The 27463-nt window shown below is 56.5% G+C and overlaps 1 protein-coding gene across 1 annotated transcript; it reads left to right on the top strand.

Moving 5' to 3' along the window:
* On the top strand, positions 1-27463 carry F10 (coagulation factor X). The gene is made up of 8 exons (XM_090341858.1): positions 1-109; positions 1285-1445; positions 21932-21956; positions 22867-22980; positions 23592-23723; positions 25084-25343; positions 25537-25654; positions 26840-27463. Exons 1-8 carry the CDS (start codon positions 43-45, stop codon positions 27436-27438), a joined length of 1476 nt encoding a protein of 491 aa, XP_090197984.1. The 5' UTR covers positions 1-42; the 3' UTR covers positions 27439-27463.

The following is a 27463-nucleotide window of genomic DNA, read 5'->3' as shown; positions in this document are numbered from 1 at the left end:
TCCCGGCACGGCAGGGACAGCGGCACTGCCCTGGGCCACACCATGGCAAGCCTGCGTCTCCTCCTGCTCGGTGCCGCCCTGGCCGGCCTCCTGGCGCCCTCCAGAAGCTGTGAGTGTCCCGTCCCCGGTGTGGGGAGGGGGCTGTTGGGAAGGAGGTGGTGGGTGCGTACCAGCCAGGGTGGCGGCCATGCCAGGGGGCAGTCAGGGCCAGCAGTGGGCCCTGCCTGCCTGGGACGCCAGATGTCCAGAACAGGGCACAACGGAGAGGCAGGGAGAGAGGAGAGGGAGGTCGAAACAGACAGAGTGCGCAAGGCAGAGGCGAGGGGAGAAAGCCTGCGACAGTGACCAGAGCGTGGAGGTCGTGGAAAGGAGGTGCTGTGGCCGGCAGACAGGCGCTGCAGGCGGCTGCATGGGGCAAGGCAGACGGACAGGCATGGGGCTGTCTGTACAAGCACCAGTGAGGCCAGAGCCCGGAAGATCGTCTGGGCTTAGAGAGCAGAGTAACGGCTGGAGGAGACGCCCAGGGCACCCCAGGCCTCTGGGGACCGTTCGGATCATTCATTTCTGAGGACCCTCATTCCACACACCTGGCCGGTCTGGTTTTCGCTGCCTCAGAGCTGGGGCTGCTGGCCGTGCTGGGTCTGTGACTGGCCGAGGTTGACTCGAGAGCAGAGCTACTCCCAGAGCCTCCATCTGAGTCCAGAGGGGCCTGCGAAGGCCCGGCAGGGGTTCAGCCCTCCCTCCGCATTTGTCCAAGGGTTTATTTAGTGAGTGTCTCTTTGTCCAGCACGGGGTGCGGCTGGCCCAGAAGCCAAGCCCACGTGCACCATGCTGGGGACACCACATGAGGGGGGGAGAGCGGCTTCCCGCCGCCTCCCTGCAGAGGCACAGGCAGCGGAGAGCCAGTTCCCTGCTTACCAGGAGCAGGGACCCCGGCGGGTGCGTGGGCTCAGGGCCCGCTGAGCAGCAAGTAGCAGAAAGAAGTTCAAGAAGTCAGGAAGGCCTCAGGACCCGGAGGCCCTCGGGGGTGGGTGTAGTGGAGGTTTTGGGTGGCCACGGGAGCCAGCGGGTGTGCAGAGGGCTGGTGAGCTGCCCGGGGAGTGGTGGTCAGCAACTGATGGATGGGACAGCCTGCTGAGTGGGCTGGGTTTCACCTCCCGGGAAGAGCTCCGCCTGAGGAGAGGTGATGGGGCTCCCTCCAAGGGCGGAGGCTTTCGGGATACGGGGTGAGGCCGGGAGAGTGGTGACCAGAGCCCCCTCACGGTGTCCTGCCCTGCCTTCCAGTGTTCGTTCACCGGGAACGGGCCCACGAGGTCCTGGTCAGGGCTCGCAGGGCCAACAGCCTCTTCGAGGAGTTGAAGAAAGGCAACCTGGAGAGGGAGTGCCGGGAGGAGACCTGCTCCTACGAGGAGGCCCGGGAGGTCTTCGAGGACATCGACAAGACGGTAGGGCAGCGGAGCCACAGACAGGAAAGGCGGGCTGGCCCCACATGGCCACCACCCATGGGTCTGTGAGGAGTGTTGGGGTGTTCGTTCCAAGCTCCCACCAGCTGCAGTTGTGAGCGGGAAAGCAGGCAGCAGGAGGGGGGCGCCAAGTCCCTGGAGGAAGATGAGAAGGCCCATGAATAGGGCCAGCTCAGCTCAGGGCCAACAGTTCTACAGAGACACCTGGTGAGCGGGTCCTGGGTCCAGCCCCCCCTCCTCCCCCTCCAGTGGTCCGGGGCCCTGGGCCTGAGGGTAGGGATGGCGGAGGCCTGAGCACAAAGACACTGATGGCCCAGGCAGCCCAGGGCCTGACGGGCTGGGTGGACCTCAGGCCCAGCCTGGGGCCCCGGGAGGAGGCCCTGCAGGACGGCCTGTCCCTCTTCACACGAAGCACAGCCTGCATGGCTATGGGAAGGATCAGGGATGAGGACAGGGGAGGGGTCAGGGATGAGGACAGGGGAGGGGTCAGGGATGAGGACAGGGGAGGAGGTCAGGGATGAGGACGGGGAAGGATCAGGGATGAGGACAGGGGAGGAGGTCAGGGATGAGGACGGGGGAGGGGTCAGGGATGAGGACAGGGGAGGAGGTCAGGGATGAGGACGGGGGAGGGGTCAGGGATGAGGACGGGGGAAGGGTTAGGGATGAGGACAGGGAAGGGGTCAGGGATGAGGACAGGGGAGGGGTCAGGGATGAGGACAGGGGAGGGGGTCAGGGATGAGGACAGGGGAGGGGTCAGGGATGAGGACGGGGGAAGGGTCAGGGATGAGGACGGGGGAAGGGTCAGGGATGAGGATGGGGGAGGGGTCAGGGATGAGGACAGGGGAGGGGGTCAGGGATGAGGACGGGGGAGGGGTCAGGGATGAGGATGGGGGAGGGGTCAGGGATGAGGACGGGGGAGGGGTCAGGGATGAGGACGGGGGAGGGGTCAGGGATGAGGACAGGGGAAGGGTCAGGGATGAGGACGGGGGAGGGGGTCAGGGATAACAGGCTTCACAAAGGCCCTTACACAAAGGAAAACTCTCTGCTCTCTGACATTAGAGCCACAGAAAAGCAGAAGGTAGCAACCACCAGCCTGACACACTGGGCCTCAGTCTGCCAGGGGACCCGTGTCAGAGTCATGTGACCCCGTCATCAGCACTCTGCAGAAGGTCTTGGTCTGGTGGGGACTCAGCCTGGGTATTCACTGCCTAGCTCCGGACATTGCAGCCTCCTAAGAAGGGAAGAAGAAAAGAATTCTCTACTCCGTGTGGCCGAATGGATGATTTTCATCTAATACACCGACCTACGGCTTCAGGAACAACTTTCATTTTAAGTATTTGTGTAATGCAGGTGCGTGCAGGTCGCATGCAGTATAGGTATTATAGGTGTAGCATGTGGTAGAGGTACATGCATTAGCATGCAGTACAGGGACGTGCATGTACAGCTACATGCATGTCGCATGCCTGAGCAAGGCACGCTCGGCAGGCGCAAGGCCCTGGCCGTGAGCCCTAGAACCACAAAAGAAAAAACAGTGAAAGTAATTAATGCCAATTCAGGTTCACTTTTCACTTTTCCCATAGTATCCTTTCTGCCTCTTCTTGTACAAGACTGTCATACCTAGACTTTGTGAACTGAACTTGTTTACTCTTCTCATGTTTCAAGCATGTAAGTTATTTCAAAATACAGTCACACGCATGCATGTTTTGTGGATTATCTTGTAAGAATCGTTCCTCCAGAGGGAGATTACAGAGGCAAGGCCCAGATCCAGCCAGCTGGGGAAGACACAGCCACACCAACCCCCACCGCCAGACGTGCGCAGTGGCTAGTGGGGAAGCTGGAGAGGAGAGGCCTCGGTGCTCTGAGGATCTGCTGACCCACCATAGACCTCCATAGACGCACCAGCTGACCTGTGACCAGGCCATACAACCAGTTCAATGGACAAAGAATCGCCTCTCTGGCTAGATGGGGCAGAAGCAGCACAAGTATCCACAAAGGGTCGGAAAGGGAGTCTCTGCCCAGGCAGGGGCGGGTTTGATGACCGTGTGGGCCCTGCCTCTGCTGAACGACTCCTGTTCCCTCAGCCTCACAAGAAGGAGGAGGAAGGACGAAGGGATTCATCTCCGTCCAGAGAAGAGTCTTCTTTTCCTAATTACGTCCTGATGGCCTCAGCTCTCAACATCTCCCGTTAGTGATGACACTAAGGAGCACATGCAGCTCAGGGACAGAAAGCACAGCAGTGTTGGGACAGTGACCCAAAGCTCACAGCTCTGCAGAACAACAGGGCCCCGGTTCAAGTCTCAGTACCTCCAAGCCCACATGTGTGCATACATGCATGCACGCATAGGAAAGCATGTGCATGGGTAGAAATACACGCATATATACAAATACATGCATGCATAGAAAAGAAAAAAAAATGACCAACTGGATTTTGCCAAAACTGGTTTGGACCTCTGAAAAGAAAAGTTGTGTGAAAGAAAGAAGCTGTAAATGACATACTAAGAAAGGGTTTTTCATTCACGTACCCAAAAGGATCTGTATTCAGATTAGATAAGAAAATGTTCAACTCAAAAGAAGAATATAAACACCAAGTTAATTACAAGGATCTGGCTCCAGTGGTCACCTCTTCAGGGAAGAGCGCCAGGGACAGGCGGTCCTTTTAGAGGAAGTCAGCAGGAGCCAGGGGAGGAGCTGTGGAGAGCAGTGGGCAGTCTGGTGGTGGAGTGGTGGTGTAGATCAGTGGGTAGTCTGGTGGTGGAGTGGTGGTGTAGAGTAGTGGGTAGTCTGGTGGTGGAGTGGTGGTGTAGATCAGTGGGTAGTCTGGTGGTGGAGTGGTGGTGTGGTTAGTGGGTAGTCTGGTGGTGGAGTGGTGATGTAGAGTAGTGGGTAGTCTGGTGGTGGAGTGGTGGTGTAGAGTAGTGGGTAGTCTGGTGGTGGAGTGGTGGTGTGGTTAGTGGGTAGTCTGGTGGTGGAGTGGTGGTGTAGAGTAGTGGGTAGTCTGGTGGTGGAGTGGTGGTGTAGAGTAGTGGGTAGTCTGGTGGTGGAGTGGTGGTGTAGAGTAGTGGGTAGTCTGGTGGTGGAGTGGTGGTGTAGAGTAGTGGGTAGTCTGGTGGTGGAGTGGTGGTGTAGAGTAGTGGGTAGTCTGGTGGTGGAGTGGTGGTGTAGAGTAGTGGGTAGTCTGGTGGTGGAGTGGTGGTGTAGAGTAGTGGGTAGTCTGGTGGTGGAGTGGTGGTGTAGTTAGTGGGTAGTCTGGTGGTGGAGTGGTGGTGTAGAGTAGTGGGTAGTCTGGTGGTGGAGTGGTGGTGTAGATCAGTGGGTAGTCTGGTGGTGGAGTGGTGGTGTAGAGTAGTGGGTAGTCTGGTGGTGGAGTGGTGATGTAGAGTAGTGGGTAGTCTGGTGGTGGAGTGGTGGTGTAGATCAGTGGGTAGTCTGGTGGTGGAGTGGTGGTGTGGTTAGTGGGTAGTCTGGTGGTGGAGTGGTGATGTAGAGTAGTGGGTAGTCTGGTGGTGGAGTGGTGGTGTAGAGTAGTGGGTAGTCTGGTGGTGGAGTGGTGGTGTAGAGTAGTGGGTAGTCTGGTGGTGGAGTGGTGGTGTAGAGTAGTGGGTAGTCTGGTGGTGGAGTGGTGGTGTAGAGTAGTGGGTAGTCTGGTGGTGGAGTGGTGGTGTAGAGTAGTGGGTAGTCTGGTGGTGGAGTGGTGGTGTAGAGCAGTGGGTAGTCTGGTGGTGGAGTGGTGGTGTAGTTAGTGGGTAGTCTGGTGGTGGAGTGGTGGTGTAGAGTAGTGGGTAGTCTGGTGGTGGAGTGGTGGTGTAGAGTAGTGGGTAGTCTGGTGGTGGAGTGGTGGTGTAGATCAGTGGGTAGTCTGGTGGTGGAGTGGTGGTGTGGTTAGTGGGTAGTCTGGTGGTGGAGTGGTGATGTAGAGTAGTGGGTAGTCTGGTGGTGGAGTGGTGGTGTAGAGTAGTGGGTAGTCTGGTGGTGGAGTGGTGGTGTAGAGTAGTGGGTAGTCTGGTGGTGGAGTGGTGGTGTAGAGTAGTGGGTAGTCTGGTGGTGGAGTGGTGGTGTAGAGTAGTGGGTAGTCTGGTGGTGGAGTGGTGGTGTAGTTAGTGGGTAGTCTGGTGGTGGAGTGGTGGTGTAGTTAGTGGGTAGTCTGGTGGTGGAGTGGTGGTGTAGAGTAGTGGGTAGTCTGGTGGTGGAGTGGTGGTGTAGAGTAGTGGGTAGTCTGGTGGTGGAGTGGTGGTGTAGTTAGTGGGTAGTCTGGTGGTGGAGTGGTGGTGTAGAGTAGTGGGTAGTCTGGTGGTGGAGTGGTGGTGTAGAGTAGTGGGTAGTCTGGTGGTGGAGTGGTGGTGTAGATCAGTGGGTAGTCTGGTGGTGGAGTGGTGGTGTGGTTAGTGGGTAGTCTGGTGGTGGAGTGGTGATGTAGAGTAGTGGGTAGTCTGGTGGTGGAGTGGTGGTGTAGAGTAGTGGGTAGTCTGGTGGTGGAGTGGTGGTGTAGAGTAGTGGGTAGTCTGGTGGTGGAGTGGTGGTGTAGAGTAGTGGGTAGTCTGGTGGTGGAGTGGTGGTGTAGAGTAGTGGGTAGTCTGGTGGTGGAGTGGTGGTGTAGAGTAGTGGGTAGTCTGGTGGTGGAGTGGTGGTGTAGATCAGTGGGTAGTCTGGTGGTGGAGTGGTGGTGTAGAGTAGTGGGTAGTCTGGTGGTGGAGTGGTGGTGTAGAGTAGTGGGTAGTCTGGTGGTGGAGTGGTGGTGTAGAGTAGTGGGTAGTCTGGTGGTGGAGTGGTGGTATAGAGTAGTGGGTAGTCTGGTGGTGGAGTGGTGGTGTAGTTAGTGGGTAGTCTGGTGGTGGAGTGGTGGTGTGGTTAGTGGGCAGTCTGGTGGTGGAGTGGTGGTGTAGAGTAGTGGGTAGTCTGGTGGTGGAGTGGTGGTGTAGTTAGTGGGTAGTCTGGTGGTGGAGTGGTGGTATAGAGTAGTGGGTAGTCTGGTGGTGGAGTGGTGGTGTAGTTAGTGGGTAGTCTGGTGGTGGAGTGGTGGTGTAGAGTAGTGGGTAGTCTGGTGGTGGAGTGGTGGTGTAGAGTAGTGGGTAGTCTGGTGGTGGAGTGGTGGTGTGGTTAGTGGGTAGTCTGGTGGTGGAGTGGTGATGTAGAGTAGTGGGTAGTCTGGTGGTGGAGTGGTGGTGTAGAGCAGTGGGTAGTCTGGTGGTGGAGTGGTGGTGTAGTTAGTGGGTAGTCTGGTGGTGGAGTGGTGGTGTAGAGTAGTGGGTAGTCTGGTGGTGGAGTGGTGGTGTAGAGCACTGGGTAGTCTGGTGGTGGAGTGGTGGTGTAGTTAGTGGGTAGTCTGGTGGTGGAGTGGTGGTGTAGAGTAGTGGGTAGTCTGGTGGTGGAGTGGTGATGTAGAGTAGTGGGTAGTCTGGTGGTGGAGTGGTGGTGTGGTTAGTGGGTAGTCTGGTGGTGGAGTGGTGATGTAGAGTAGTGGGTAGTCTGGTGGTGGAGTGGTGGTGTAGATCAGTGGGTAGTCTGGTGGTGGAGTGGTGGTGTAGAGCACTGGGTAGTCTGGTGGTGGAGTGGTGGTGTAGTTAGTGGGTAGTCTGGTGGTGGAGTGGTGGTGTAGAGTAGTGGGTAGTCTGGTGGTGGAGTGGTGGTGTAGATCAGTGGGTAGTCTGGTGGTGGAGTGGTGGTGTAGAGTAGTGGGTAGTCTGGTGGTGGAGTGGTGGTTTAGTTAGTGGGTAGTCTGGTGGTGGAGTGGTGGTGTGGTTAGTGGGTAGTCTGGTGGTAGTATGGTGGTGTAGAGTAGTGGGTAGTCTGGTGGTGGAGTGGTGGTGTAGATCAGTGGGTAGTCTGGTGGTGGAGTGGTGGTGTAGAGTAGTGGGTAGTCTGGTGGTGGAGTGGTGGTGTAGAGTAGTGGGTAGTCTGGTGGTGGAGTGGTGGTGTAGAGTAGTGGGTAGTCTGGTGGTGGAGTGGTGGTGTAGAGCACTGGGTAGTCTGGTGGTGGAGTGGTGGTGTAGTTAGTGGGTAGTCTGGTGGTGGAGTGGTGGTGTAGAGTAGTGGGTAGTCTGGTGGTGGAGTGGTGATGTAGAGTAGTGGGTAGTCTGGTGGTGGAGTGGTGGTGTAGATCAGTGGGTAGTCTGGTGGTGGAGTGGTGGTGTAGAGCACTGGGTAGTCTGGTGGTGGAGTGGTGGTGTAGTTAGTGGGTAGTCTGGTGGTGGAGTGGTGGTGTAGAGTAGTGGGTAGTCTGGTGGTGGAGTGGTGGTGTAGATCAGTGGGTAGTCTGGTGGTGGAGTGGTGGTGTAGAGTAGTGGGTAGTCTGGTGGTGGAGTGGTGGTTTAGTTAGTGGGTAGTCTGGTGGTGGAGTGGTGGTGTGGTTAGTGGGTAGTCTGGTGGTAGTATGGTGGTGTAGAGTAGTGGGTAGTCTGGTGGTGGAGTGGTGGTGTAGATCAGTGGGTAGTCTGGTGGTGGAGTGGTGGTGTAGAGTAGTGGGTAGTCTGGTGGTGGAGTGGTGGTGTAGAGTAGTGGGTAGTCTGGTGGTGGAGTGGTGGTGTAGAGTAGTGGGTAGTCTGGTGGTGGAGTGGTGGTGTAGAGCACTGGGTAGTCTGGTGGTGGAGTGGTGGTGTAGTTAGTGGGTAGTCTGGTGGTGGAGTGGTGGTGTAGATCAGTGGGTAGTCTGGTGGTGGAGTGGTGGTGTAGAGTAGTGGGTAGTCTGGTGGTGGAGTGGTGGTGTAGATCAGTGGGTAGTCTGGTGGTGGAGTGGTGGTGTAGAGTAGTGGGTAGTCTGGTGGTGGAGTGGTGGTTTAGTTAGTGGGTAGTCTGGTGGTGGAGTGGTGGTGTGGTTAGTGGGTAGTCTGGTGGTAGTATGGTGGTGTAGAGTAGTGGGTAGTCTGGTGGTGGAGTGGTGGTGTAGATCAGTGGGTAGTCTGGTGGTGGAGTGGTGGTGTAGAGTAGTGGGTAGTCTGGTGGTGGAGTGGTGGTGTAGAGTAGTGGGTAGTCTGGTGGTGGAGTGGTGGTGTAGAGCACTGGGTAGTCTGGTGGTGGAGTGGTGGTGTAGTTAGTGGGTAGTCTGGTGGTGGAGTGGTGGTGTAGAGTAGTGGGTAGTCTGGTGGTGGAGTGGTGGTGTAGAGTAGTGGGTAGTCTGGTGGTGGAGTGGTGGTGTGGTTAGTGGGTAGTCTGGTGGTGGAGTGGTGGTGTAGAGTAGTGGGTAGTCTGGTGGTGGAGTGGTGATGTAGAGTAGTGGGTAGTCTGGTGGTGGAGTGGTGGTGTAGAGTAGTGGGTAGTCTGGTGGTGGAGTGGTGGTGTAGAGTAGTGGGTAGTCTGGTGGTGGAGTGGTGGTGTAGAGTAGTGGGTAGTCTGGTGCTGGAGTGGTGGTGTAGAGTAGTGGGTAGTCTGGTGGTGGAGTGGTGGTGTAGATCAGTGGGTAGTCTGGTGGTGGAGTGGTGGTGTAGAGTAGTGGGTAGTCTGGTGGTGGAGTGGTGGTGTAGATCAGTGGGTAGTCTGGTGGTGGAGTGGTGGTGTAGAGCAGTGGGTAGTCTGGTGGTGGAGTGGTGGTGTGGTTAGTGGGTAGTCTGGTGGTGGAGTGGTGGTGTAGAGCACTGGGTAGTCTGGTGGTGGAGTGGTGGTGTAGAGTAGTGGGTAGTCTGGTGGTGGAGTGGTGGTGTAGAGCACTGGGTAGTCTGGTGGTGGAGTGGTGGTGTAGAGTAGTGGGTAGTCTGGTGGTGGAGTGGTGGTGTAGATCAGTGGGTAGTCTGGTGGTGGAGTGGTGGTGTGGTTAGTGGGTAGTCTGGTGGTGGAGTGGTGATGTAGAGTAGTGGGTAGTCTGGTGGTGGAGTGGTGGTGTAGAGTAGTGGGTAGTCTGGTGGTGGAGTGGTGATGTAGAGTAGTGGGTAGTCTGGTGGTGGAGTGGTGGTGTAGATCAGTGGGTAGTCTGGTGGTGGAGTGGTGGTGTGGTTAGTGGGTAGTCTGGTGGTAGTATGGTGGTGTAGAGTAGTGGGTAGTCTGGTGGTGGAGTGGTGGTGTAGAGTAGTGGGTAGTCTGGTGGTGGAGTGGTGGTGTAGAGCACTGGGTAGTCTGGTGGTGGAGTGGTGGTGTAGAGTAGTGGGTAGTCTGGTGGTGGAGTGGTGGTGTAGAGTAGTGGGTAGTCTGGTGGTGGAGTGGTGGTGTAGAGTAGTGGGTAGTCTGGTGGTGGAGTGGTGGTGTAGTTAGTGGGTAGTCTGGTGGTGGAGTGGTGGTGTAGATCAGTGGGTAGTCTGGTGGTGGAGTGGTGGTGTAGAGTAGTGGGTAGTCTGGTGGTGGAGTGGTGGTGTAGTTAGTGGGTAGTCTGGTGGTGGAGTGGTGGTGTAGTTAGTGGGTAGTCTGGTGGTGGAGTGGTGGTGTAGAGTAGTGGGTAGTCTGGTGGTGGAGTGGTGGTGTGGTTAGTGGGTAGTCTGGTGGTAGTATGGTGGTGTAGAGTAGTGGGTAGTCTGGTGGTGGAGTGGTGGTGTAGAGCACTGGGTAGTCTGGTGGTGGAGTGGTGGTGTAGAGTAGTGGGTAGTCTGGTGGTGGAGTGGTGGTGTAGATCAGTGGGTAGTCTGGTGGTGGAGTGGTGGTGTAGAGTAGTGGGTAGTCTGGTGGTGGAGTGGTGGTGTAGAGTAGTGGGTAGTCTGGTGGTGGAGTGGTGGTGTAGAGCACTGGGTAGTCTGGTGGTGGAGTGGTGGTGTAGAGTAGTGGGTAGTCTGGTGGTGGAGTGGTGGTGTAGAGTAGTGGGTAGTCTGGTGGTGGAGTGGTGGTGTAGATCAGTGGGTAGTCTGGTGGTGGAGTGGTGGTGTAGAGTAGTGGGTAGTCTGGTGGTGGAGTGGTGGTGTAGATCAGTGGGTAGTCTGGTGGTGGAGTGGTGGTGTAGAGTAGTGGGTCGTCTGGTGGTGGAGTGGTGGTGTAGATCAGTGGGTAGTCTGGTGGTGGAGTGGTGGTGTAGAGTAGTGGGTAGTCTGGTGGTGGAGTGGTGGTGTAGATCAGTGGGTAGTCTGGTGGTGGAGTGGTGGTGTAGAGTAGTGGGTAGTCTGGTGGTGGAGTGGTGGTGTAGAGCACTGGGTAGTCTGGTGGTGGAGTGGTGGTGTAGAGCACTGGGTAGTCTGGTGGTGGAGTGGTGGTGTAGAGTAGTGGGTAGTCTGGTGGTGGAGTGGTGGTGTAGATCAGTGGGTAGTCTGGTGGTGGAGTGGTGGTGTAGAGTAGTGGGTAGTCTGGTGGTGGAGTGGTGGTGTAGTTAGTGGGTAGTCTGGTGGTGGAGTGGTGGTGTAGTTAGTGGGTAGTCTGGTGGTGGAGTGGTGGTGTAGAGTAGTGGGTAGTCTGGTGGTGGAGTGGTGGTGTGGTTAGTGGGTAGTCTGGTGGTAGTATGGTGGTGTAGAGTAGTGGGTAGTCTGGTGGTGGAGTGGTGGTGTAGAGTAGTGGGTAGTCTGGTGGTGGAGTGGTGGTGTAGAGTAGTGGGTAGTCTGGTGGTGGAGTGGTGGTGTGGTTAGTGGGTAGTCTGGTGGTAGTATGGTGGTGTAGAGTAGTGGGTAGTCTGGTGGTGGAGTGGTGGTGTAGAGTAGTGGGTAGTCTGGTGGTGGAGTGGTGGTGTAGATCAGTGGGTAGTCTGGTGGTGGAGTGGTGGTGTAGAGCACTGGGTAGTCTGGTGGTGGAGTGGTGGTGTAGAGTAGTGGGTAGTCTGGTGGTGGAGTGGTGGTGTAGAGTAGTGGGTAGTCTGGTGGTGGAGTGGTGGTGTAGTTAGTGGGTAGTCTGGTGGTGGAGTGGTGGTGTAGATCAGTGGGTAGTCTGGTGGTGGAGTGGTGGTGTAGAGTAGTGGGTAGTCTGGTGGTGGAGTGGTGATGTAGAGTAGTGGGTAGTCTGGTGGTGGAGTGGTGGTGTAGATCAGTGGGTAGTCTGGTGGTGGAGTGGTGGTGTGGTTAGTGGGTAGTCTGGTGGTGGAGTGGTGATGTAGAGTAGTGGGTAGTCTGGTGGTGGAGTGGTGGTGTAGAGTAGTGGGTAGTCTGGTGGTGGAGTGGTGGTGTAGAGTAGTGGGTAGTCTGGTGGTGGAGTGGTGGTGTAGAGCACTGGGTAGTCTGGTGGTGGAGTGGTGGTGTAGAGTAGTGGGTAGTCTGGTGGTGGAGTGGTGGTGTAGAGTAGTGGGTAGTCTGGTGGTGGAGTGGTGGTGTAGAGTAGTGGGTAGTCTGGTGGTGGAGTGGTGGTGTGGTTAGTGGGTAGTCTGGTGGTGGAGTGGTGGTGTAGAGTAGTGGGTAGTCTGGTGGTGGAGTGGTGGTGTAGTTAGTGGGTAGTCTGGTGGTGGAGTGGTGGTGTAGTTAGTGGGTAGTCTGGTGGTGGAGTGGTGGTGTAGATCAGTGGGTAGTCTGGTGGTGGAGTGGTGGTGTAGAGTAGTGGGTAGTCTGGTGGTGGAGTGGTGATGTAGAGTAGTGGGTAGTCTGGTGGTGGAGTGGTGGTGTAGATCAGTGGGTAGTCTGGTGGTGGAGTGGTGGTGTGGTTAGTGGGTAGTCTGGTGGTGGAGTGGTGATGTAGAGTAGTGGGTAGTCTGGTGGTGGAGTGGTGGTGTAGAGTAGTGGGTAGTCTGGTGGTGGAGTGGTGGTGTAGAGTAGTGGGTAGTCTGGTGGTGGAGTGGTGGTGTAGAGCACTGGGTAGTCTGGTGGTGGAGTGGTGGTGTAGAGTAGTGGGTAGTCTGGTGGTGGAGTGGTGGTGTAGAGTAGTGGGTAGTCTGGTGGTGGAGTGGTGGTGTAGAGTAGTGGGTAGTCTGGTGGTGGAGTGGTGGTGTAGAGTAGTGGGTAGTCTGGTGGTGGAGTGGTGGTGTAGTTAGTGGGTAGTCTGGTGGTGGAGTGGTGGTGTAGAGTAGTGGGTAGTCTGGTGGTGGAGTGGTGGTGTAGAGTAGTGGGTAGTCTGGTGGTGGAGTGGTGGTGTAGAGTAGTGGGTAGTCTGGTGGTGGAGTGGTGGTGTAGAGCACTGGGTAGTCTGGTGGTGGAGTGGTGGTGTAGAGTAGTGGGTAGTCTGGTGGTGGAGTGGTGGTGTAGATCAGTGGGTAGTCTGGTGGTGGAGTGGTGGTGTAGAGCACTGGGTAGTCTGGTGGTGGAGTGGTGGTGTAGATCAGTGGGTAGTCTGGTGGTGGAGTGGTGGTGTAGAGTAGTGGGTAGTCTGGTGGTGGAGTGGTGGTGTAGAGTAGTGGGTAGTCTGGTGGTGGAGTGGTGGTGTAGTTAGTGGGTAGTCTGGTGGTGGAGTGGTGGTGTAGATCAGTGGGTAGTCTGGTGGTGGAGTGGTGGTGTAGAGTAGTGGGTAGTCTGGTGGTGGAGTGGTGATGTAGAGTAGTGGGTAGTCTGGTGGTGGAGTGGTGGTGTAGATCAGTGGGTAGTCTGGTGGTGGAGTGGTGGTGTGGTTAGTGGGTAGTCTGGTGGTGGAGTGGTGATGTAGAGTAGTGGGTAGTCTGGTGGTGGAGTGGTGGTGTGGTTAGTGGGTAGTCTGGTGGTGGAGTGGTGATGTAGAGTAGTGGGTAGTCTGGTGGTGGAGTGGTGGTGTAGAGTAGTGGGTAGTCTGGTGGTGGAGTGGTGGTGTAGAGTAGTGGGTAGTCTGGTGGTGGAGTGGTGGTGTAGAGCACTGGGTAGTCTGGTGGTGGAGTGGTGGTGTAGAGTAGTGGGTAGTCTGGTGGTGGAGTGGTGGTGTAGAGTAGTGGGTAGTCTGGTGGTGGAGTGGTGGTGTAGAGTAGTGGGTAGTCTGGTGGTGGAGTGGTGGTGTAGAGTAGTGGGTAGTCTGGTGGTGGAGTGGTGGTATAGAGTAGTGGGTAGTCTGGTGGTGGAGTGGTGGTGTAGTTAGTGGGTAGTCTGGTGGTGGAGTGGTGGTGTGGTTAGTGGGCAGTCTGGTGGTGGAGTGGTGGTGTAGTTAGTGGGTAGTCTGGTGGTGGAGTGGTGGTGTGGTTAGTGGGTAGTCTGGTGGTGGAGTGGTGGTGTGGTTAGTGGGTAGTCTGGTGGTGGAGTGGTGGTGTAGAGTAGTGGGTAGTCTGGTGGTGGAGTGGTGGTGTAGAGTAGTGGGTAGTCTGGTGGTGGAGTGGTGGTGTAGATCAGTGGGTAGTCTGGTGGTGGAGTGGTGGTTTAGTTAGTGGGTAGTCTGGTGGTGGAGTGGTGGTGTAGTTAGTGGGTAGTCTGGTGGTGGAGTGGTGGTGTGGTTAGTGGGTAGTCTGGTGGTGGAGTGGTGGTGTAGAGTAGTGGGTAGTCTGGTGGTGGAGTGGTGGTGTAGAGTAGTGGGTAGTCTGGTGGTGGAGTGGTGGTGTAGAGTAGTGGGTAGTCTGGTGGTGGAGTGGTGGTGTAGTTAGTGGGTAGTCTGGTGGTGGAGTGGTGGTGTGGTTAGTGGGTAGTCTGGTGGTGGAGTGGTGGTGTAGAGTAGTGGGTAGTCTGGTGGTGGAGTGGTGGTGTAGAGTAGTGGGTAGTCTGGTGGTGGAGTGGTGGTGTAGTTAGTGGGTAGTCTGGTGGTGGAGTGGTGGTGTAGTTAGTGGGTAGTCTGGTGGTAGAGTGGTGGTGTAGAGCACTGGGTAGTCTGGTGGTGGAGTGGTGGTGTAGAGTAGTGGGTAGTCTGGTGGTGGAGTGGTGGTGTAGAGTAGTGGGTAGTCTGGTGGTGGAGTGGTGGTGTAGAGTAGTGGGTAGTCTGGTGGTGGAGTGGTGGTATAGAGCACTGGGTAGTCTGGTGGTGGAGTGGTGGTGTAGAGTAGTGGGTAGTCTGGTGGTGGAGTGGTGGTGTAGAGTAGTGGGTAGTCTGGTGGTGGAGTGGTGGTGTAGTTAGTGGGTAGTCTGGTGGTGGAGTGGTGGTGTAGTTAGTGGGTAGTCTGGTGGTGGAGTGGTGGTGTAGAGTAGTGGGTAGTCTGGTGGTGGAGTGGTGGTGTAGAGTAGTGGGTAGTCTGGTGGTGGAGTGGTGGTGTAGTTAGTGGGTAGTCTGGTGGTGGAGTGGTGGTGTAGAGTAGTGGGTAGTCTGGTGGTGGAGTGGTGGTGTAGAGCACTGGGTAGTCTGGTGGTGGAGTGGTGGTGTAGAGTAGTGGGTAGTCTGGTGGTGGAGTGGTGGTGTAGAGTAGTGGGTAGTCTGGTGGTGGAGTGGTGGTGTAGAGTAGTGGGTAGTCTGGTGGTGGAGTGGTGGTGTAGAGTAGTGGGTAGTCTGGTGGTGGAGTGGTGGTGTAGTTAGTGGGTAGTCTGGTGGTGGAGTGGTGGTGTAGTTAGTGGGTAGTCTGGTGGTGGAGTGGTGGTGTAGAGTAGTGGGTAGTCTGGTGGTGGAGTGGTGGTGTAGAGTAGTGGGTAGTCTGGTGGTGGAGTGGTGGTGTAGTTAGTGGGTAGTCTGGTGGTGGAGTGGTGGTGTAGAGTAGTGGGTAGTCTGGTGGTGGAGTGGTGGTGTAGAGCACTGGGTAGTCTGGTGGTGGAGTGGTGGTGTAGTTAGTGGGTAGTCTGGTGGTGGAGTGGTGGTGTAGAGTAGTGGGTAGTCTGGTGGTGGAGTGGTGGTGTAGAGTAGTGGGTAGTCTGGTGGTGGAGTGGTGGTGTAGAGCACTGGGTAGTCTGGTGGTGGAGTGGTGGTGTAGAGTAGTGGGTAGTCTGGTGGTGGAGTGGTGGTGTGGTTAGTGGGTAGTCTGGTGGTGGAGTGGTGATGTAGAGTAGTGGGTAGTCTGGTGGTGGAGTGGTGGTGTAGAGTAGTGGGTAGTCTGGTGGTGGAGTGGTGGTGTAGAGTAGTGGGTAGTCTGGTGGTGGAGTGGTGGTGTAGAGTAGTGGGTAGTCTGGTGGTGGAGTGGTGGTGTAGAGCACTGGGTAGTCTGGTGGTGGAGTGGTGGTGTAGAGTAGTGGGTAGTCTGGTGGTGGAGTGGTGGTGTAGTTAGTGGGTAGTCTGGTGGTGGAGTGGTGGTGTAGTTAGTGGGTAGTCTGGTGGTGGAGTGGTGGTGTAGAGTAGTGGGTAGTCTGGTGGTGGAGTGGTGGTGTAGTTAGTGGGTAGTCTGGTGGTGGAGTGGTGGTGTAGAGTAGTGGGTAGTCTGGTGGTGGAGTGGTGGTGTAGAGTAGTGGGTAGTCTGGTGGTGGAGTGGTGGTGTAGAGCACTGGGTAGTCTGGTGGTGGAGTGGTGGTGTAGTTAGTGGGTAGTCTGGTGGTGGAGTGGTGGTGTAGAGCACTGGGTAGTCTGGTGGTGGAGTGGTGGTGTAGAGTAGTGGGTAGTCTGGTGGTGGAGTGGTGGTGTGGTTAGTGGGTAGTCTGGTGGTGGAGTGGTGGTGTAGAGTAGTGGGTAGTCTGGTGGTGGAGTGGTGGTGTAGAGTAGTGGGTAGTCTGGTGGTGGAGTGGTGGTGTAGAGCACTGGGTAGTCTGGTGGTGGAGTGGTGGTGTAGTTAGTGGGTAGTCTGGTGGTGGAGTGGTGGTGTGGTTAGTGGGTAGTCTGGTGGTGGAGTGGTGGTGTGGTTAGTGGGTAGTCTGGTGGTAGTATGGTGGTGTAGAGTAGTGGGTAGTCTGGTGGTGGAGTGGTGGTGTAGAGTAGTGGGTAGTCTGGTGGTGGAGTGGTGGTGTAGAGTAGTGGGTAGTCTGGTGGTGGAGTGGTGGTGTAGAGCACTGGGTAGTCTGGTGGTGGAGTGGTGGTGTAGTTAGTGGGTAGTCTGGTGGTGGAGTGGTGGTGTAGAGTAGTGGGTAGTCTGGTGGTGGAGTGGTGGTGTAGAGTAGTGGGTAGTCTGGTGGTGGAGTGGTGGTGTAGTTAGTGGGTAGTCTGGTGGTGGAGTGGTGGTGTAGTTAGTGGGTAGTCTGGTGGTGGAGTGGTGGTGTAGAGTAGTGGGTAGTCTGGTGGTGGAGTGGTGCTGTAGAGTAGTGGGTAGTCTGGTGGTGGAGTGGTGGTGTAGTTAGTGGGTAGTCTGGTGGTGGAGTGGTGGTGTAGTTAGTGGGTAGTCTGGTGGTGGAGTGGTGGTGTAGTTAGTGGGTAGTCTGGTGGTGGAGTGGTGGTGTAGTTAGTGGGTAGTCTGGTGGTGGAGTGGTGGTGTAGTTAGTGGGTAGTCTGGTGGTGGAGTGGTGGTGTAGAGCACTGGGTAGTCTGGTGGTGGAGTGGTGGTGTAGAGTAGTGGGTAGTCTGGTGGTGGAGTGGTGGTGTAGAGTAGTGGGTAGTCTGGTGGTGGAGTGGTGGTGTAGTTAGTGGGTAGTCTGGTGGTGGAGTGGTGGTATAGAGTAGTGGGTAGTCTGGTGGTGGAGTGGTGGTGTAGTTAGTGGGTAGTCTGGTGGTGGAGTGGTGGTGTGGTTAGTGGGCAGTCTGGTGGTGGAGTGGTGGTGTAGAGTAGTGGGTAGTCTGGTGGTGGAGTGGTGGTGTAGTTAGTGGGTAGTCTGGTGGTGGAGTGGTGGTATAGAGTAGTGGGTAGTCTGGTGGTGGAGTGGTGGTGTAGTTAGTGGGTAGTCTGGTGGTGGAGTGGTGGTGTAGAGTAGTGGGTAGTCTGGTGGTGGAGTGGTGGTGTAGAGTAGTGGGTAGTCTGGTGGTGGAGTGGTGGTGTAGAGTAGTGGGTAGTCTGGTGGTGGAGTGGTGGTGTAGAGCACTGGGTAGTCTGGTGGTGGAGTGGTGGTGTAGTTAGTGGGTAGTCTGGTGGTGGAGTGGTGGTGTAGAGTAGTGGGTAGTCTGGTGGTGGAGTGGTGATGTAGAGTAGTGGGTAGTCTGGTGGTGGAGTGGTGGTGTAGAGCACTGGGTAGTCTGGTGGTGGAGTGGTGGTGTAGAGTAGTGGGTAGTCTGGTGGTGGAGTGGTGGTGTAGAGTAGTGGGTAGTCTGGTGGTGGAGTGGTGGTGTAGTTAGTGGGTAGTCTGGTGGTGGAGTGGTGGTATAGAGTAGTGGGTAGTCTGGTGGTGGAGTGGTGGTGTAGTTAGTGGGTAGTCTGGTGGTGGAGTGGTGGTGTGGTTAGTGGGCAGTCTGGTGGTGGAGTGGTGGTGTAGAGTAGTGGGTAGTCTGGTGGTGGAGTGGTGGTGTAGTTAGTGGGTAGTCTGGTGGTGGAGTGGTGGTATAGAGTAGTGGGTAGTCTGGTGGTGGAGTGGTGGTGTAGTTAGTGGGTAGTCTGGTGGTGGAGTGGTGGTGTAGAGTAGTGGGTAGTCTGGTGGTGGAGTGGTGGTGTAGAGTAGTGGGTAGTCTGGTGGTGGAGTGGTGGTGTAGAGTAGTGGGTAGTCTGGTGGTGGAGTGGTGGTGTAGAGCACTGGGTAGTCTGGTGGTGGAGTGGTGGTGTAGTTAGTGGGTAGTCTGGTGGTGGAGTGGTGGTGTAGAGTAGTGGGTAGTCTGGTGGTGGAGTGGTGATGTAGAGTAGTGGGTAGTCTGGTGGTGGAGTGGTGATGTAGAGTAGTGGGTAGTCTGGTGGTGGAGTGGTGGTGTAGATCAGTGGGTAGTCTGGTGGTGGAGTGGTGGTGTAGAGCACTGGGTAGTCTGGTGGTGGAGTGGTGGTGTAGTTAGTGGGTAGTCTGGTGGTGGAGTGGTGGTGTAGAGTAGTGGGTAGTCTGGTGGTGGAGTGGTGGTGTAGATCAGTGGGTAGTCTGGTGGTGGAGTGGTGGTGTAGAGTAGTGGGTAGTCTGGTGGTGGAGTGGTGGTTTAGTTAGTGGGTAGTCTGGTGGTGGAGTGGTGGTGTGGTTAGTGGGTAGTCTGGTGGTAGTATGGTGGTGTAGAGTAGTGGGTAGTCTGGTGGTGGAGTGGTGGTGTAGATCAGTGGGTAGTCTGGTGGTGGAGTGGTGGTGTAGAGTAGTGGGTAGTCTGGTGGTGGAGTGGTGGTGTAGAGTAGTGGGTAGTCTGGTGGTGGAGTGGTGGTGTAGAGTAGTGGGTAGTCTGGTGGTGGAGTGGTGGTGTAGAGCACTGGGTAGTCTGGTGGTGGAGTGGTGGTGTAGTTAGTGGGTAGTCTGGTGGTGGAGTGGTGGTGTAGAGTAGTGGGTAGTCTGGTGGTGGAGTGGTGATGTAGAGTAGTGGGTAGTCTGGTGGTGGAGTGGTGGTGTAGATCAGTGGGTAGTCTGGTGGTGGAGTGGTGGTGTAGAGCACTGGGTAGTCTGGTGGTGGAGTGGTGGTGTAGTTAGTGGGTAGTCTGGTGGTGGAGTGGTGGTGTAGAGTAGTGGGTAGTCTGGTGGTGGAGTGGTGGTGTAGATCAGTGGGTAGTCTGGTGGTGGAGTGGTGGTGTAGAGTAGTGGGTAGTCTGGTGGTGGAGTGGTGGTTTAGTTAGTGGGTAGTCTGGTGGTGGAGTGGTGGTGTGGTTAGTGGGTAGTCTGGTGGTAGTATGGTGGTGTAGAGTAGTGGGTAGTCTGGTGGTGGAGTGGTGGTGTAGATCAGTGGGTAGTCTGGTGGTGGAGTGGTGGTGTAGAGTAGTGGGTAGTCTGGTGGTGGAGTGGTGGTGTAGAGTAGTGGGTAGTCTGGTGGTGGAGTGGTGGTGTAGAGTAGTGGGTAGTCTGGTGGTGGAGTGGTGGTGTAGAGCACTGGGTAGTCTGGTGGTGGAGTGGTGGTGTAGTTAGTGGGTAGTCTGGTGGTGGAGTGGTGGTGTAGATCAGTGGGTAGTCTGGTGGTGGAGTGGTGGTGTAGAGTAGTGGGTAGTCTGGTGGTGGAGTGGTGGTGTAGATCAGTGGGTAGTCTGGTGGTGGAGTGGTGGTGTAGAGTAGTGGGTAGTCTGGTGGTGGAGTGGTGGTTTAGTTAGTGGGTAGTCTGGTGGTGGAGTGGTGGTGTGGTTAGTGGGTAGTCTGGTGGTAGTATGGTGGTGTAGAGTAGTGGGTAGTCTGGTGGTGGAGTGGTGGTGTAGATCAGTGGGTAGTCTGGTGGTGGAGTGGTGGTGTAGAGTAGTGGGTAGTCTGGTGGTGGAGTGGTGGTGTAGAGTAGTGGGTAGTCTGGTGGTGGAGTGGTGGTGTAGAGCACTGGGTAGTCTGGTGGTGGAGTGGTGGTGTAGTTAGTGGGTAGTCTGGTGGTGGAGTGGTGGTGTAGAGTAGTGGGTAGTCTGGTGGTGGAGTGGTGGTGTAGAGTAGTGGGTAGTCTGGTGGTGGAGTGGTGGTGTGGTTAGTGGGTAGTCTGGTGGTAGTATGGTGGTGTAGAGTAGTGGGTAGTCTGGTGGTGGAGTGGTGGTGTAGAGTAGTGGGTAGTCTGGTGGTGGAGTGGTGGTGTAGTTAGTGGGTAGTCTGGTGGTGGAGTGGTGGTGTAGTTAGTGGGTAGTCTGGTGGTGGAGTGGTGGTGTAGTTAGTGGGTAGTCTGGTGGTGGAGTGGTGGTGTAGTTAGTGGGTAGTCTGGTGGTGGAGTGGTGGTGTAGATCAGTGGGTAGTCTGGTGGTGGAGTGGTGGTGTAGAGCACTGGGTAGTCTGGTGGTGGAGTGGTGGTGTAGAGCACTGGGTAGTCTGGTGGTGGAGTGGTGGTGTAGAGTAGTGGGTAGTCTGGTGGTGGAGTGGTGGTGTAGATCAGTGGGTAGTCTGGTGGTGGAGTGGTGGTGTAGAGTAGTGGGTAGTCTGGTGGTGGAGTGGTGGTGTAGAGTAGTGGGTAGTCTGGTGGTGGAGTGGTGGTGTAGTTAGTGGGTAGTCTGGTGGTGGAGTGGTGGTGTAGTTAGTGGGTAGTCTGGTGGTGGAGTGGTGGTGTACTTAGTGGGTAGTCTGGTGGTGGAGTGGTGGTGTAGTTAGTGGGTAGTCTGGTGGTGGAGTGGTGCTGTAGATTAGTGGGTAGTCTGGTGGTGGAGTGGTGGTGTGGTTAGTGGGTAGTCTGGTGGTGGAGTGGTGGTGTAGTTAGTGGGTAGTCTGGTGGTGGAGTGGTGGTTTAGTTAGTGGGTAGTCTGGTGGTGGAGTGGTGGTGTAGTTAGTGGGTAGTCTGGTGGTGGAGTGGTGCTGTAGATTAGTGGGTAGTCTGGTGGTGGAGTGGTGGTGTAGTTAGTGGGTAGTCTGGTGGTGGAGTGGTGCTGTAGATTAGTGGGTAGTCTGGTGGTGGAGTGGTGGTGTGGTTAGTGGGTAGTCTGGTGGTGGAGTGGTGGTGTAGAGCAGTGGGCAGTCTGGTGGTGGAGTGGTGATGTAGAGTAGTGGGTAGTCTGGTGGTGGAGTGGTGGTGTAGATTAGTGGGTAGTCTGGTGGTGGAGTGGTGGTGTAGTTAGTGGGTAGTCTGGTGGTGGAGTGGTGGTGTAGTTAGTGGGTAGTCTGGTGGTGGAGTGGTGGTGTAGATTAGTGGGTAGTCTGGTGGTGGAGTGGTGGTGTAGTTAGTGGGTAGTCTGGTGGTGGAGTGGTGGTGTAGTTAGTGGGTAGTCTGGTGGTGGAGTGGTGGTGTAGTTAGTGGGTAGTCTGGTGGTGGAGTGGTGGTGTAGTTAGTGGGTAGTCTGGTGGTGGAGTGGTGGTGTAGATTAGTGGGTAGTCTGGTGGTGGAGTGGTGGTGTAGTTAGTGGGTAGTCTGGTGGTGGAGTGGTGGTGTAGTTAGTGGGTAGTCTGGTGGTGGAGTGGTGGTTTAGTTAGTGGGTAGTCTGGTGGTGGAGTGGTGCTGTAGATTAGTGGGTAGTCTGGTGGTGGAGTGGTGGTTTAGTTAGTGGGTAGTGTGGTGGTGGAGTGGTGGTTTAGTTAGTGGGTAGTGTGGTGGTGGAGTGGTGGTGTAGTTAGTGGGTAGTCTGGTGGTGGAGTGGTGGTGTGGTTAGTGGGTAGTCTGGTGGTGGAGTGGTGCTGTAGATTAGTGGGTAGTCTGGTGGTGGAGTGGTGGTGTAGTTAGTGGGTAGTCTGGTGGTGGAGTGGTGGTGTAGTGGCCGTGGAGGGCAGTGGGCAGCGCCGTGGTGGATCTGGGCTGCCATTTGTAGGACAGGCCGCCCAGGGTGAGCTTACCATGCAGCCTCCTTGCAGCTCCACGGTTACCTCATCCCTCCCGACCTCTTTCCTGGGTGCTAGAACACTGAACGCTTGCGTTCAGATCAAAACCCACGGTCAAGGTTTATATCAGTTTATATCAGGTCCCGTCATCATTTTGCCCTGAAGTGGAAATAAGAAAGTGTCTGGGTTGGGTGAGTGAGTCAAGTGTGCTGGGTGCACCCAGTGGTAGACCAGAAGGCCAAGCAGCAGGGAGCAAGCCGGGGTCCCAGGGAGGAAGACTGGACCTGGTAGGGGTCCATCTCTAGGACATGCTTCAAAGGGGATGACAGGCCAACAGCCAGTTAACGGTGGGAGGGCAGGTGGCACGGTAGGGAGGGAGGCCCGGGCGGGCCTGATGTGGACAGGCTGCCGACGGCCTGTTTCAGCTAACTGCAGTGACCATCCTTCTCACTGAGCGTCTTCCTAAGACCAGGTACGAGAGCTGAAAGCCTCTCCTGGTCAGCGAGGGTGTCACTTGCTGAGCTTTCTCTGTTGGGTCTGTTTCTTCGTGATGAGCCTGAGCACACATTCTCCATATTCAACAAAGGTGGTGCGGCTGGAAGTCAGTGGGCACCAACCCACGCCGGCCCCAGCCATGGAGCCCACAGGCTCTCCTTCCGGCTGAGCACCTCCGCCTCCGTGCCCATTCTGTCCACAGTGGAGAAGAGCCCATTTCCCTGACTAACTCTAAACTATTCTTTCTTTTAGAATGAATTCTGGAACAAATATAAAGGTAAGATGTTTTCTTTTTTATCTCAAGTAAAGGGGGTTTATTGGGATATTTGAATTAGGATAAATTTGACTCTAATGCACTCCCTGAATTTCCTTCTTGCCCCCATTTAACTCATGCTATTTCTATTTTGTTTTCTATTCCTTTTTGTCGGTCGCGGAGCTTGAACTCTGGGCCTGGGTGCTGTCCCCGAGCTCTTCAGCTCGAGGCTACCACCCTACGCCTTGAGCCACACAGCCACTTCCGGTTTTCTAGTGGTAATTAGAGATAAGAGTCTCATGAACTTTAGTGCTCGAGCTGGCTTTGAACCGCGGTCCTCAGATCTCAGCCTCCGGAGCAGCTAGGATGACAGGAGTGGGTCACGGCGTGCAGCTAAAATCATGCTGTTCCATGTTTCCCTTCTGGCGTGGTCCATACTCGTTATTTATAGTTTCTAGTGACTTTATCTGAACTCAAATGGAGGTGGCTGTTTGAAGCAAGCGTGCTATCCACAGACGCAAACACTGAGTCTGAAACACTGGTGGGCGAGGTCACTTCCCCGATGTCCAAGGCGAGAGGGGACGAGCACCGAAGGCTCTTTGCTGCTCTAAATCCCGGGAAACGTGGAGCCCACTTAAGGGCCAAGAGACATCTTTGACTGACCACAGGAGCCCTAAGACCCGCACGCAGCCCAGAAACAAGTGTCTCACGCCGCCTGTCCCCCTTCTGGGTGGCCCCATGCTGCGAACCGGCCACCCTGACTGCACGTGCCCTGAAATATCTCAGCAGACGTCAGGCGCCTGCCGGCAGATGGGTGGCCATGTGGCCACCGAGGCCAGGAGGGAGTCCGGGGGGATCCGGGCCCACAGGCAGAGGCCGCTGCCGGGGACCCTGCCTCAGAACACCCGCAGACTCAGTTTCCCAACCTTCGCAGACGGCGACCAGTGTGAGAGCAGCCCTTGCCAGAACCAGGGCGTGTGCCGGGACGGCCTGGGCGAGTACACGTGCACCTGCCAGGAGGGCTACGAGGGCAAAAACTGCGAGTTCTGTGAGTCCTCCTGCTGCTCAGAGGCTTAGGGGACCCGCCCCGGGGGCCACGGCCGCACACAAGCCCTGTCCTGGCGAGGAGCCAGGCTTCTCTGGGCTTGGACCCCAGGGCCTGGGTGCCGTGGTGTGCACCTCCCCCATGCCAGCCCTGCCTCCCCCGCGGCCCACACCCTCACAGCCCATTCGAAGGCTCTGCTCAGCCCTTCTGGGGTGTGTTTGCCATGCGCGCGTTGCTGAGTATTGGAGACCGTCCAGTAGCGCCGGTCGGCATGGTTCACTGTGCTTTGGGAAGTCGGGGTGGTCTCTGATGCCAGGCTGGCTCGGCCTCCTGGGTCTGCGCGCAGGGCCTCCAGCAGGCAGCGCATGCCCTCAGCCCTGCGGGGCCCAGGAGCGGTGTGGCCGGTCCTGGCCGCCCCTGCCTCCGCTCTGGGGGTGCGCAGTTCTCTTCCTCACGGACACGAGGAGGCCGCCCCACCACCGGGCACCGGCTGGGCTCTGTCCGTTGGCACTGGGCCTGTGTAAGCATGCAGCCAGGGTGGTCCTGGAGCAGAGGGTGGGCTTGGCTGGAGCCCCTGCCCCCACCCCCGCCAAAGCGCGCCCCTCGCCTTGCAGTCACCAGGAAGCTCTGCAGCCTGGACAATGGGGACTGCGAACAGTTCTGCCAGGAGTCCCAGAACTCAGTGGTGTGTTCCTGTGCCCGGGGCTTCATCCTGGGTGATGACGGCAAGGCCTGCATCTCCACAGGTGGGGCTGGGCACAGAGGGGGGCTGGGTACAGAGGGGGCTGGATACAGAGGGGGGCTGGGGTACAGAGGTACTTAATCTGGCTGTCCGTGTGCATGGCTGGTTCTTAGAAGCTTCCTACGTGAGCTAGAATCCAGTCTCAGACCCACATCACCAAAAGCCTGGAACTCTGAGCACACAGCACGGGCCCCATGGCCTGGGCAGTGTCCACCGGGCAGCTGGGAAATGCCCCATCCAGATACGCGATTCCCGGAGGGATTGCACCACTTTTCCTCTCACGTTCCTCCCCGGGGCAACCTCTTATTTGCAAAGCCTTTGGGAGGCTGCAGAATGAGAATCACATACTCAAGGCCAGCCTTGAACACATGGTAAGAGCAGGTCTCATAAAACAAACAAGACGCATTTACTCAGGAAGGTAAGTGACCAGGAAAAATTGCTCCATGAATAGCCTTCAGAGATGACTTCAATTATATGCAATGCCGCAAAACGACAGTGGAGTGTTCTGATTTCCACTCGCACGAAATGTTCATCTTAAACTCACCCAGAAATAGTTTAACTGAAGTCATCTCTTAACATGCATGAAAACGATTTCAAAACTCAGTGTAAAATAAACTTTAGTGTTTCAAACAAAATAAAGAAGCTCGCAGCATAGCTCAGTGGCAGAGTGCTTGCCTGGCTTCCTGAGGCCCAGGGCTCCATTGCCAGCCCTGGAGAGAAGGAAGAAAAGGGGAAAGGGCTGCGAAGTAGCCCAGTGGCAAAAGCACTTGCCTAGCAAGTGCAACGTCCTAGGTTCGATCCCCAGTACCAAAAAAGAAAAGTAAAAAAAAAAAATACAGTTAAAAAAGAAAAGGGGAAAGAGGAAGGAACGGAGGAAAGAGGGGAGAGAGCGGGGGAAGGAGGGAGGGAGACAGGGAGGTAAACAGTCAGGTAAATGGCTTCCTGTCCACTAAGTCATGAACCATTTGTTCAAGGGTACAAACTTCAGCCACACTAGCAAATTGCCAGCCAGGGCCCCTGGCCTCCTGCCATGCTCCCAGACCCCCGAGTGGGTGCAGACACCGTGGCTGCTGGCAGACGAGGGGAGGAGAGGGGCCCTGGGTGTGGCTCTTTGGTTCTCCCAGGCTCCCAGCCTAGGGTCTCTCCCTGATCGCATTCACAGACACAACCCGGCCCCCGGGCCCCACCCAGCCCGATCAGGCTGGCACCGCCCAGCGTGGCATCGCCCAGCCCGTCAGGCTGGCACCGCCCAGCATGGCATCGCCCAGCCCGTCAGGCTGGCACTGCCCAGCGTGACAGCCACCAGCACATAGCCCATGCTGCATCTGGCTTTGCTGAGACCCCGACCATCTTTGTTCTCTCAGAGCCCTACCCCTGTGGGAAAATCACTGTGGGGCGCGGCAAGAGGTCTGTGCCCCAGGCCACCAACAGTAGTGAGGACGTCTTGGAATCCCTGGGCTGGACAGAGCTGGATGGTGACTGGACAGAGCTGGACAGCCTGCCCCCCACGGAGAACCCTGCCGACCTGCTCAACCTCAACGAGACCAGCACAGAGAAGGACAGCAAGAATCTGGGTCGGATAGTGGGTGGACGGGACTGCGAGCCTGGCGAGTGCCCCTGGCAGGTGACGTCCACACCCTCACAGTCTGCGTGTGCTGCCCGCAGGGGAAGAGGGACGGTGGAGGGGGCAGGGCCCCTTCCAGTCTCCCGGCCTGAACTCCGGGGTGGGGGGCTGCAGGCCTGGACAGCCCTCAGATAGGCTCTTGTCCTGCGCCGTGCCGCCCTGCACGGCCTATAGACACAGTTGCTCCGTGCAGGCTCTGCTCATCAATGACGAGAACGAAGGCTTCTGTGGCGGCACCATCCTGAATGAGCTCTACGTCCTGACGGCCGCCCACTGCCTCCACCTGCCCAAGCGGTTCAAGGTGAGAGTAGGTGAGTGACTGCCACCCTTACCCTGAGCCCAGCACTGTCCGTGGCAGGCTCTGGTCCACTGGAACTGGTGGGCAGGGGCTGCCGGACTCCTCAGCCCAGGCTGGACTGGGAGCCCCTGTGCCCCAGGGGACCCCGTGCTGGAGGGGTGCACTCCTTGGGTGCTGAGAGGACCCGAGGCCCAAATGGAACAGGTGGCCCTGCCTTGGGGACTGGGGCCATGCTGGCCCTCCTCTGCTTTCCTGCATTTTTCAAGTTTCCAAATGTGATCCCATGACTTTTCTTTGAGTCAGACTGGCCTCAAACCCTTAGTCGTTGAACATCGTGAGCTGGGTCATAGCGCTGCCACCACTCCCAGCTGCATCAGTAGGGGGGAAAAAACTTTAAAAGTCGCCAACATAGGTGGCACTAAGGGCTCACGCCTGTCGTCCTGCCTTCTCAGGAGGCTGAGATCTGAGGATCGTGGTTCAAAGCCAGCCTGCGCAGGAAAATTCATGAGACTCTTTTCTCTAATTGACCATCAAAAAGCTAGAAGTAGAGCTGTGGCTCAAGAGGGAGAGTGCCTGCCTTGAGCAAAAATGGATCAGGGACATGGCCCAGGCTCCAGGAACCAGGAACTGCACACACACGTGCACACTCACACACATGTGCATGCTCACACACACACGTGCATGCACACATGCACGCATGTACTCACATGTGCATGCTCACACAGGTGCATGCATACATGGATGCATGCATGCAAACTATGCACACATGCATGCATGTACCTGCACATGCACGCTCACACAAGTGCATGCCCACACACATGCATGTACTCACATGTGCATGCTCACACACATGCATGCACACATGCACACATGCACATCGTATGCACATGCATGCACTTGCAGTGCATGCTCACACACATGCATGCACACGTGCATACATGCATGCCCAGTGCACATAGTATATGCACATGCATGCATGTAGTCACATGTGCATGCTCACACATGTGCACGCTCACACACATGCACATACACATGCACACGGTATGCACACCTATGCATGCATGCACGCTCACATGTGCGGTCACACGCACACACTCACATGCATGTACACATGTGCATGCCCATACACATGTGCACATGCACACCTGCACACACACACCCACAATGCTAACCTCACAGACTCTGTCTCTGGCCCCAGGGGACCGGAACACGGAGCAGGAGGATGGTGACGAGGCCGTGCACGAGGTGGACGTGATCATAAAGCACAACAGGTTTGTGCCGCAGACCTATGACTTCGACATCGCGGTCCTCAGGTTGAAGACGCCCATCACCTTCCGCATGAATGTGGCCCCCGCCTGCCTGCCCCAGAAGGACTGGGCAGAGGCCACGCTGATGACCCAGAAGTCGGGCATCGTGAGTGGCTTTGGGCGCACCCACGAGAAGGGCCGCCAGTCCACCACGCTCAAGATGCTGGAGGTCCCCTATGTGGACCGCAACACCTGCAAGCTGTCTAGCAGCTTCACCATCACCCAGAACATGTTCTGCGCCGGCTACGACGCCAAGCTGGAGGACGCCTGCCAGGGGGACAGCGGCGGCCCGCACGTCACACGGTTCAAGGACACCTACTTTGTGACGGGCATCGTCAGCTGGGGAGAAGGCTGCGCCAAGAAAGGGAAGTACGGCGTCTACACCAAGGTCACGGCCTTCCTCAAGTGGATCCACAGGTCCATGCGGGGCCGGGGCCTGCCCACGCCCGAGACCCTGGGGCCCACGCGGCCCACGCTGCCCCCTCATTAAAGCGGCTGCCCTCCAGGTCAACTGT

The sequence above is a fragment of the Megascapheus bottae genome, chromosome 11 (genome assembly GCF_031878675.1).
Source record: "Megascapheus bottae isolate mThoBot1 chromosome 11, mThoBot2.hap1, whole genome shotgun sequence".
Lineage (NCBI taxonomy): Eukaryota > Metazoa > Chordata > Mammalia > Rodentia > Geomyidae > Megascapheus > Megascapheus bottae.
The sequence above is the reverse complement of the archived record's forward strand: the minus strand, read 5'-3'. Positions and strand labels throughout refer to the sequence as shown.

Coding starts and splice junctions, on each gene's coding strand:
- F10 (XM_090341858.1), top strand. CDS start 43: ATGGCAAGCCTGCGTCTCCTCCTGCTCGGTGCCGCCCTGGCCGGCCTC. Junction 22,981..23,591: donor GGGCAAAAACTGCGAGTTCT/GTGAGTCCTCCT, acceptor CTCGCCTTGCAG/TCACCAGGAAGCTCTGCAGC. Junction 25,344..25,536: donor CTGGCGAGTGCCCCTGGCAG/GTGACGTCCACA, acceptor TGCTCCGTGCAG/GCTCTGCTCATCAATGACGA.